The sequence below is a fragment of the Gossypium hirsutum genome, chromosome A07, assembly GCF_007990345.1.
Source record: "Gossypium hirsutum isolate 1008001.06 chromosome A07, Gossypium_hirsutum_v2.1, whole genome shotgun sequence".
Taxonomy (NCBI): Eukaryota; Viridiplantae; Streptophyta; class Magnoliopsida; order Malvales; family Malvaceae; genus Gossypium; species Gossypium hirsutum.
The window spans coordinates 26,533,490-26,544,588 of record NC_053430.1 but is presented as its reverse complement, the minus strand read 5'-3'; the positions used below and the strand labels follow the sequence as shown (position 1 = coordinate 26,544,588).

Below are 11,099 nucleotides of genomic sequence, written 5' to 3'. Positions count from 1 at the left end.
CAACGAGTAAACATTGAACCTAAATAAGTTTTGCCCCGTTCTAGGACTCAAGACATCCAAACATTGAAGCTAAAATAGCGAAACAGGGAGGCTTGTCTTGAGACGTGTCATCATTGAAGCAAAATTTCTAAACATAAATTATAGTCTATCTCAAGACATGAAGACCCTTATCTCGAGACATCATGCTGAGCTTTTATGAATAGAATTTTGATTCGAATCTTAACTCTGTTTTTGATTGAACATAATCTTGTAATCCTATTTATAGAATCATATAACATTGAATCATCATGTTTATGTTGAGAATTGTGATTGTATGAGATTTTTATGAATTAATATCAAATTGTTTGATAAAATTACTTGAAATTGTCTGAGTTACTTCGATAATGTAATGTGACGTCACATACTCAGATCCAACGAGCGGATCAAGTGTAGGGTGCCACAGTTGAAGATTTGTCTGGTCTAGTCCTGTTTCTTCTAATTTATTTTGTTATTTGTTGGCCTTTTGCTTTAGGTTGGTTGGGACCTTTGCTGAAAGGTCGTTTGTGTCTTCTTCTTTTTTTACTTTGTCGGATCTGGCTGTTGTTCACTCGATTACTTATTTTCGAGTTTGGTTTGACCTTGCGATGATCTTATTGTTTCCTTCCCTTATTATGGAATTTCCTTAATGATGTTTTAATTGTTGCAATGATGATCATGATGATAATAATAATAATAGTAATAAAGACTAGATTATGACCTGTTGGATGATAAAATATATTTATTAAAAGTTTAAATAAAAATTAAACAGAATTTTAGTTAAAGCCGTAAAATTCAATGTTTAATACTAGTCAAAATCTTATCATGTATGAAAGTTTACTAATTTTATATAAAAATATCTTAAAAAGATAAAAACACCTCGTAATAATATGACTTATTTTATAATAAAAATTATGAATTTTAGTTATTTTTAATTGAGTTGGTGTATGCTTGATTTGCGATACCAATTGAATAGAATGATTAAATAATAGCATAGATAACACTGTCTTCCTTAAAATTATTTTAGTTACTTCTAATAATTAACTGCAATTCTGCAGAATAATAGCACAAACTCAAATATCACCTGGTTGAACTTAGTTGCAGAACACAATTTCGAGCTTAATTAGGATGCTGGTTTAACTTTAGTTCACCAGGGACCAGACCATATGAGGATTTGCAGAGCCATTGCTCTAACCAATTATAGTGTCTTAAGAATGTATTAAATAAATAATATATACTAAAGAAACTAATGTTGATTTTAAGTTTTTGTTTAAGTTGCTTTATTTGAAGTTATTTTTTTATTATAAAATATTAATAATATTCATCTTTTAGTAGTTTTAAAAGTTTTTATTTACTAACTTATTACTAGAAGTTTTACAATGATATATGAATATATTTGGATAGATGTGTGAAACTGTCAAATAATTGTTCACATAATAAATTAATTCTGGTAAAGCATCTTTCCAACGAAGAGAATCTATACCAAGAAATCTACGCCTTTTCTCCCTGATGACAATGGATTTTATACCACGTTATCGGTATGTGGATAACAACTCTTTGGAAGAACCATTCACGTTCAGTTTATGCCATCAGATGGCCTACATTTCTATGCTTCTTGTCGTGCAAGCAACCAAGTTCATCTCCATTTCGATCCTGTTCTTTATACCATGTAATGGAGTGATCGGTATCTTTTTCTCTATATAAAGTGAGGCTAGTTACATATTTCCCTGTTTTCAATTACATATTATTGAAATTATCATGGTTCCCACCCGTTTCTTCTTTGCAGCCACTCTGCTGCTTCTTTCATCACTTGTCATTGTGGCTGCCATTGATTACAGTCAGGGGTCAGAGTCTGTTGGCAAATCAATGCCAAAGGCAAAAGAGAAGCCACTTCCCATTGGAGTTGAAGGACACATTCTATGTAAATCGGGCACTTCATCAGCGGTACCGATTCAAGGTAATATCTACAATCTGAAAACCACTTGTATATTACAAGTCTAAAGTTGTAGCTGATACTGATATTTCTTCCTCTTTTTTTTTTTTTTGTGTGTGTGTGTGTGTGTGTGTTTTAGGAGCTGTTGCAAGGATAACATGTGTAGCTGTTGATGAGTTTGGTTATGAGACAGCACCTTTCTCTTTCTCGAGCGATGCAACTGATGAAAATGGGTATTTCTTTGCAACCTTGACTCCTCCTGAGATCAATGATAAGATGCAGCTTAGAGAATGCAATGCGTTCCTGGAAAACTCTCCATTAGAGGCTTGTAAAGTTCCAACAGATGTGAACAAAGGGATTCGGGGTGCCATCCTTAATTCTCACCGTCAACTAGACCAAAGGAAAATGAGGCTGTACTGGGTCGGCCCTTTCTTCTACACATCAGAATCAGATGGCTATTAACATTGAATTTTATCCTTCTACTATAACACCTAAACATGTTTTATTTCTCTTCCCAACATTAATTAGCCAACTATGGACCGTGGTTGATTGTGCTATTGGTTTTGGGGGTGATTTTATTGTATTCTTTGGATTTGTTATACGAGGAACGTAATAAGCTTCAACGACTATGATAATTCAATTAATCTATTTGCATTTGGATAATTTGAGCGCCTGGTTTTGATGCAAGCATGGTTGAATATCTGGTGCCACCCTCCAGGCCAGTGATGATGCGCTCTCTCCATCGTGCAGCCAAGTCTTTTCCTTGTAAAATTCTATCCATTAGAACGACATTTCAGATGTATCTCAGGTTAATTGGCAAAACTATATATAATTACCTGTAATATTTACACACCAAAGCCTATTTTTTTATAAAATATTAGTGGTTGAATGAATTAGCAAGGTTTGAACTCGTATAAAATGGGTTTTTTGACAAGACTTTTAACCGTTGTTCCATTTAAGTCCACGTACTCTTCATGAATTTAGATCTTAGTCTTTATACTTTTATTTTCAGGAATTTAATCTCTTTATTTTTTAGATTTTAAAATTTAGGTTCAACTATTGACACTTCTAATTTTTTTGTTAAACTTGGTGTGACATTTTGAAAAAAGAAAATTCACTTGATAACTATGTAACTAAAAAAATGTTGTAATGAACTTGGGTTTAACAAAATAATATTAACATTGTTAACAGTTTTAATGAACTTGAATTTAGAAATCTGAAAAGTAGAGGGACTGAATTGCTAGAAATAAAAGTACAAAGATTAAATTTTAAATTTTTGAAGAATAAAAGGACTTACGGAAAATTTAACCTATTTTTTAAAAAAATATTCATATTATTTTTAATTTAATATTTAATAATTTTATTTTTTTCATTTATTAAACTATTATATATAATCATCCGAATCTTTTTTTTTAATGTTTACATCGTATGAGTGAGTATTTGATACATTGATAGTGCACTTTTTTAATCCCACAAATAGAGTTATAAATTCTCCACGTGTCTTGTTTCTTTTATATATTTCTTTTAATTTTTTTTATATATCCTATATACACTTGTCATCTCTTCAACTTGTATATTTATATTAAATTAATAGTGTATCAAATATTTTTTATTGTTAATTACAAATATAATATATTACAAACTTATGCCAATACCTCTTGATCAGTGGTAAAAGCAATATGTTGTAGGTATAAGAGCGTGGGTTCAATTCCAAGCAATCTCATTCTCCTCTCCCAATTATTAAAAATATATTATGAACTTACAAACAGGGATGAAGCCAAAACAATTTTTTAGGGGGGCCGAATGAAATTTTAACTTTTTTATAATCTATATCTTTATAATTTTTAAAGGATTAAATAGAATTTTTATAATTTTAGAGGGGCCAAAGTGTAATTTTACCTTTACTAATTTAAAACTTTTTAAAATTTTAAAATGCCTAAATAATAATTTTTCATTTTAGCCCAGCCCCCTAACTACGCCTCTGCTTACAAAATGGATCATGTATATTCAAAACTTGAACCTGACTTAAATTCTAAATGAGCTTAACTCTTTTTTAAACCCATTTTTTGAGTATAATATTTTTACCTAAATCTTCTCAAATTTTATATGAGTATTGATCGCATACAAACAATAAAAGAGTTTAGATTCAATGAGTAAGAAATTTAATACTTAGGCAAATTGCAATATTAGCTTTTCCTAGGAACAAGGTAAACAGTTATTGTTGGTGTTAAAACTTAAATTTAATATTTAATTTTTCTTATTAAATTTAATAACTAATCATTAACTTTACCTTGATTAGAAATTTTTCATACAGTCTTACAAACACAATATTCCCATATATTTCTCAAAACCCTTTACTTATTCAATTAATTACCTCTAAATATTTGTGGTTAAAATTATCAACAAGTTAGAAGAAAAAAAAGACTCATGGGTTATACTAGATAACAGTTTTTCATTTAAAAATGACTCGAATTTAGGTATTGTTTTATTGCCTATCTACGTGTATGCGACTGTTACAATCCTTCTTTAGTTTGTAATTTATTTTCTGTGCGAGCCTAATCATTCATTTTGCATGAGAAAAACATGTTGGATTTGTATAGCCCAATTTTGGCCCCAAAATTAAAATAACCCTAAACCCAATACCCAGCTTAAACCACAATCCTTAGCCCAAACAAATCAAAACCCTAGCCCAACCCAAACACAAAACAAAAGAAAAAAGCTAAGAAAACCCTAAGCTGCTTCAGCCACTTGCTCCCTGTCCCATCCACCACCGCCTCTGCTCCCACCGACAGGTCAAGTCCACCGCCATTCACCTGCAAGCATTAAACGAGAGAAGACAGAAAGCAAAAAGGAGCAGTGTGCACAAATATATAAACCAAAATGAAATTGTAAAAAGCATTCGGTTTTTTTGGTGAGAAATAAAAAGAAGCACTTGATTTTAAAACACAAAATCAGTAACTCAAAGGCACAAAATATCCAATCAAGAGAAAAACATTAAAAGAAGAAACGAAAACATAGAATCAAAAATCAGGGGAACAAAAGGTGATTTCATTTTCTTTCGATTTGTTTCATTTTTCTTTCTTTTCTATTTTCCACGCCCTTTTATTCACATATATACATATATTGTAAACAAAAATAATAATAGAAAAAAAAAGAAGAAAAAAATATACCTTCTGGGAATTCCGGCCACCGCGCGGTGGCGGATCGGTGACGACGGGAGTGCGTGGTGGCCCTCCTGGCCGGAATCTGGGGTTTTCCCAGAGAGAAGGGAAGAACTCTTCCCTTTATTTTTCTGAAACAGCAAAAGAATGCCTGTTTTTAAAAAATTTTGGGTTTATATAATGCCATAATACGGCGCCGTTTTGGGCCTTAACTCACAGCGCCAAAACGACACCGTTTCACGTGACCCGTGCGCGACCCGACCCGATGCCTGAGGATCCGCGTGTTTCCACCGTCTGGGATAATTTCTCGCGTGGCCCCTCCCCATTTCTGCTATGTTTTAATCCGATTTTCGCCCATTTCTTAAATCCGCCTTTTAACTTTAATTTTGTTTCAATTCGGACCTCGGGCCATTTGAGGATCAGACATCTAAACGGTGTTGTTTTGGGTGTCGAACATTGCCCCATATGGCCCCTACGCCTTCTCGTGTGTTGCAATTTCGTCCCATCTCGATTTGTCCCAAAAGTTCCATTTTTAATTCAATTTCGTACCTCTCTTATTTTATTTTATTTTAATATTATTCATGCCATTATATTTTATTACTGTTATATTTTTATTTACTAACATCTCATTTTATTTAATACTTGCATATATATGTTATAAAGTATTATTAATAGCTTAATATTATTGTTTTATTAATGCCTTTGTATGTCACACATGTATTTCTTCAATATATATATTCATTATTTTCCATATTACGCATGTATTAATATTATACCACGTATATATATTTTTTATATATAGCATTGTTTTTTTTATTTTATATTTTTATTATATTTGCTCTTTGTATTTCTATATTATTATTATTATTATTATTATTATTATTATTATATAGTAGTGTGTATTTTCATTATATATATATTGATATATGGTATTACTTTTGTTTACTTTACTATAATATTATTATTACCATTATCATCCTTATTGTAATTACTATTACCATTATTAGTATTAGCATTTTTCATCAATACTTATATGTATGTAGTTTAATACCATTTTTAATGCCATGCATGTTGTGTATATTCTTAAAACTGTATTATGTACATATATTTTAATATCACGTATATTCTTATTATTATTTCTATTTTTACATATATATTTCAATACATGCATTTATGTATCGTTATTATTAGTTACTCTTGTATGTATTATCACTGTTTTCAATAAATATTATATTTTTATTTTTAATCTAGTACTACGTATTTTACATATATATGTTCCTGTTATTTCATTTTTACATTATTACCATCATTATAATGTTTAATACCATATATTATTTTATACTGTCATTATTCATATAATTATTATAATCATCGATTTCGTTATCATTGCCATTTTTATTTTGCGACGTTTTATTCATTTTTATTTTATTAATTTACTTATGTGTTCGGCCATTTCATTTTCCTCACGCATTTGTTTATATTTACATATTACTAACCTTGCTTATATGTCATCTTTTTATAATTGCTCGTTATTGTCACTCATTATTATACATTATTATTAATATCATAATCTGCTTTTATATATTACTATAAACCACATTATGTTTTTACTCAATGCCTTAAAATAATTCTTTCATAAAAGTGATATTCCGTATTCGGTAATTCGAGATAGTCGTGCCCTAACTTACTGGGTTTCGATTTTTCTCATTTAACCTAAATAACGGAATACTCTTTTAAATCGCTATACGAGTTTTGAAAATGCTTATTCTCGGAGATACGAAGTGTTGTGCCCTAACTTACCGGGTATGACATTTTGTCACCTCGAAATAAGAATTTGTTTTAAAATAAAGGCAATATTCGGTGTTTGAGAATTCGAGAAAACGTACCCTAACTTACTGGGTTTCGGTTTCTCTCGTTTACTCTAAATAATCGAATCCCCTTTTAATAAATTAAAATATGAAAATTTTATACAAAAGGCAAGCTCGCTTTCGAAAATTCAAGATGTCGTGTCCTAACTTACTAGATGTGACATTTTATATTTTGAGACGAAGGGGTCTTTAACACTTGAACTTTTTATAAAGAAGGATCGTATTTTAAATTTTTTCAAGTTTTCAAATTTTCGACACTAAGACACTAATTAATCAACTAGGTACCAATTTTTGGGCGTATCGAGGGTGCTAATCCTTCCTCGTGCGTAATCGACTCCCAAACTCATTTTTTGATTTTCGTAGACCAGAAATTATCGTTTTAGTAAATCTTAACTTTTATTAAAATGATTAATTTGAGGTGACCGGATCACACCTCATCAAAAAGGATTGGTGGCGACTCATCTGTTCGTTTTTATTTTCAAAATCCAAATCGATTCCTGTTTTTCAAAAAAATGGTTACGACAGGATTAAAAAAAATTAACTTAAAATTTAATAGTTGAAGTCCTGTGAAAATTCGGGTGTCTTTTGAGTTCTAAGGATGTGGGACAAGGTGGTTGTCTCCTACTGTACAAATGAGGACAAAAATCATGAAAGACATGGCCATTTTGTTTACAAATTGGGGTTTAGTACCAATAAAGGTTCATTTTTGAAATTATTTATGGAAATGGACCATTTCTAAAAATAATAACGGGTATGGATCGAAAATTTAAAAACACGTTGATGTGGATGCATTTTTAGGGGATAATCTAGAAAAAAACGTCCATATAAGCACTTTTTTCCTTGTATCAGGCAAAAGCGCGCTGACATGGATGCACTTTACTAAAAAGCGCTGACGAGGGCATGCTTTTGACTATGTTTTCCCCCAACAGTCACCTTCTCAATGGGTTATTTGCTAATTAAGGCCTAGGTTTAGGGTTTTTGGGTTTAAATTAGGGTATTAGGTTTTAGGGTTTAATCTTTTTAATTGTTAAGTATTGTTCTAGAAAAAATAATTTTGATAAGATGGGTTTTGAAATCTGCATTTGCAATATCACCGGTGGAGTCAGGTAACAATTGAGATTTCTTTCTTTCTAGGTTAAGGAGGTATGTCTGTCCCGAACCTGATATTTGCATCATATCGGATCGGGGCCCTGGAATACTAGCCGCAATTGAACAACAAGAAAGCTTCTGGGATCGCACGCACAATCGGTATTGTCTAAGGCATGTTCTTCCAACTATTACAGGTGATATCCATCTACCGCTAAATGACGGCAAATGACCAATATGGATATTTAATCGCCACCAATATTATTTGGTTTGTAATATTCAATTTGTCCTGAATGGAAGAGTGGTATGTAATTATCGATATCCACTTATATTAATAGGGTACGAGATCAATAAAGACTATTTTCATGATATGTTGGCAATTTTGCGGTCAATTAACGATCAAGATGCAAACTACCTCTGTAACATACCTTTCGATCAGTGGACATAATCATATGACGGCGGCCTACGATATGGGTAGCTGACCTCAAACCTAGCGAAATGCATCAATTTTGTTTTAAAAGGAACTCATCATTTGTCGATAACCTCAGTTGTGAATGAGACATAATTCCATTTGGTGGCACTATTCCTAAAATGAGCAACGAGTTATAAAGGCCAAACGTAGGGAAGCCATGTAAGGTGTCGGAAGGTACTGCAAGAAATTAATAAGGCTAAGGCGTGAGCCAACTCCATACACGCAATGTGTCATGATCGCGACAACCTATGGTTTCGGGTGACGAAGTTCGACAGACCGAACCAAGGTATTGTAGGCAGACTATAACACCCCTAACTCATATCCATCGCCAGAATAGGGTTACAGCGCATTACCGAAGTTTACAGATCAAATAAATAGACATTTCATATAATATAACATTCACGTTAGAAACCAATCAAAATCAAACATACTATCCTTTATATGAACCCTTGGGGTCCAAAATACGCATTAGAAACAAGTTGGGACTAAATTGGGCACTCAAAGTATTTTTCAGAAAATATTGGAATTTTTCAAAGCTGCAGGGGTCACACGGCCATATGGCCAGACATGCACGTGTCTCAGGCCGTGTGGACATTCGAAATAGGGACACATGGCCGTGTCTCAGCCTGTGTCTGTGCTCGTGTAACTCTCTGACTTGGGTCACAAGGCCAAGTCACACGCCCATGTGCTAGGCCGTGTGAGCATACTGACTTGCATTTTTAAAAAGATACAGGGGACGCACGACCGTGTCACTTGGTCGTGTGTCACACATGGCTGTCACACACGGCTGAGACACACGCTCATGTGGAAGAAAATAGGCCATTTTCCAAGTCACATTTCTCACCAAATTGACATCAACCTAGACTCAGCAAATTGCACACCATCAAGCCATAACAAGGCCAAAACAAGCTAAAATCAAGTCTTAGACATGTATTATCACCACATACAACCAATATGCCCTTAGGCACCTCAAATGACAACTTCGAAACATGTCAACTAAGCATCTAAACTTATCTAAATAATTACCTAACAAAGTTACCCAAGTTCACTACAATTCAAATACATACATACATATATCACTCATACTAACATCATAATTATACCTGATTCTCATACCTATAAACAAGTTGATTATATAAACAAAATATTATTTATAATATTTACATAAGCTAAACTTTGACTAAGACCGTGCGAAAGCCTACACATGTCATGTAAACCGTATTTAACGTTTCAAAAACTACAGAGATAAGCTGGATAGTGTGACTTAAGTGCCGATCTGATCGCCCAACCTTCCAAAAAATCTACAAAGACATTAAACAATACAAATAAGCATAATAAAGCTTAGTAAGTTCGACGAGTTAAACAAAAATCTTACCAAACTAACTATATTAATAATTTAAATATTAAAAATCATCTATGAAAATTCCCTGTCATTTACAACTTCAATCAATAAATACATCCGTATTCAAATCAATACAAAATAAATAACATATCTTTCAATTTTTATAAATAAATCACTTTACTAAAATTTCTCCATTCGAAGAACGATTTACAGATAAGAGTACATTGTTAACAAGCTCATAAGAGCTAGTTCTCCCGAATAAGTCAACAGAAGCTTAAAGGCTAAACAAAAGCTTGTAAGAGCTGATACAAGTAATTGCGCCAAAACAGGAAGTAAAACACGAGAGTTAGAAACAAATGCTGAATCCCGATTTACTTGGGAATAATGCCAATATCTCTCTCTAATGCCATCATACACCGAATCACGAATGTACTCAAATCCTGCATTCAATTCAGACCGAATATCCAATTCAATATTATAATTCAAACAATAAATTATTTCTAACAATAGAATATATATACATAATACCAATCATCAATTTATACAAAATTTAAAATTTTAACCGTATGAACTTACCTGGACTGAATTGTAGTAATTGCAGAAGTTCAAGGGCTATTCCGCTATTTTTCCTTTTTCACGAGTATCTACGGGATCATCATCTAGAATATAAAATTTCCTTTTTCAAATTTATGAATTACCCCAAACTTTTATAATTTTTGTAGTTTAATCCCTTAATTAGTTAATCTATCAAATTAACTAATTTTCTTCAATCAATAATCTATCCAAATATTATAGGCTCTCATAAAGCCCTTAATAAACCCAGAATTCACTATCAAACCCTAATATTTTAGCTTTTCACAATTTAATCCTAAAATCAATATTTAACAAAATCACTTTATAAAATCATCATACAACACAATCAAAGCTCTAAATCTATCTTATTCATAAAAAAACATCTAATATTTATCAATGCAAACTTCCAAAACTTTTAATAAAAGAAAAAAAAGGTATGATATAGTTGGACCTAATTGCAACAATCTCAAAAACATAAAAATTACAAGAAACGGGTAAGAATTGAACTCACATGAAGCAAAAATATAAAGACCCAGCTTAAAGAGCTCTCTCCTGTGTCGGTTTAAGCTGAAATTGAAGATGAATTTGCATAGGAAACTTTTAATTTCATTTGTTTGTTTTTAATTTCATCAAAATTACAATTTTGTCA

The 11,099-nt window shown here is 31.9% G+C and overlaps 1 protein-coding gene and 1 long non-coding RNA gene across 2 annotated transcripts; one reads left to right on the top strand and one right to left on the bottom strand.

The window, feature by feature from the left end:
- The first annotated feature begins 1,682 nt into the window (after nucleotides 1–1,682).
- On the top strand, nucleotides 1,683–2,596 carry LOC107956497 (protein SEED AND ROOT HAIR PROTECTIVE PROTEIN). Its single transcript, XM_016892138.2, has 2 exons — nucleotides 1,683–1,972; nucleotides 2,088–2,596. Exons 1-2 carry the CDS (start codon nucleotides 1,774–1,776, stop codon nucleotides 2,408–2,410), a joined length of 522 nt encoding a protein of 173 aa, XP_016747627.1. The 5' UTR covers nucleotides 1,683–1,773; the 3' UTR covers nucleotides 2,411–2,596.
- Nucleotides 2,597–4,383: 1,787 nt separating this feature from the next.
- LOC107953051 (uncharacterized) lies at nucleotides 4,384–5,473 on the bottom strand. Its single transcript, XR_001699039.2, has 2 exons — nucleotides 5,119–5,473; nucleotides 4,384–4,761 (listed from the first exon to the last, which is right to left on the bottom strand). It is a non-coding gene; the product is annotated as an uncharacterized lncRNA (long non-coding RNA).
- Nucleotides 5,474–11,099: the final 5,626 nt, after the last annotated feature.

Coding starts and splice junctions, on each gene's coding strand:
- LOC107956497 (XM_016892138.2), top strand. CDS start 1,774: ATGGTTCCCACCCGTTTCTTCTTTGCAGCCACTCTGCTGCTTCTTTCA. Junction 1,973..2,087: donor ATCAGCGGTACCGATTCAAG/GTAATATCTACA, acceptor TGTGTGTTTTAG/GAGCTGTTGCAAGGATAACA.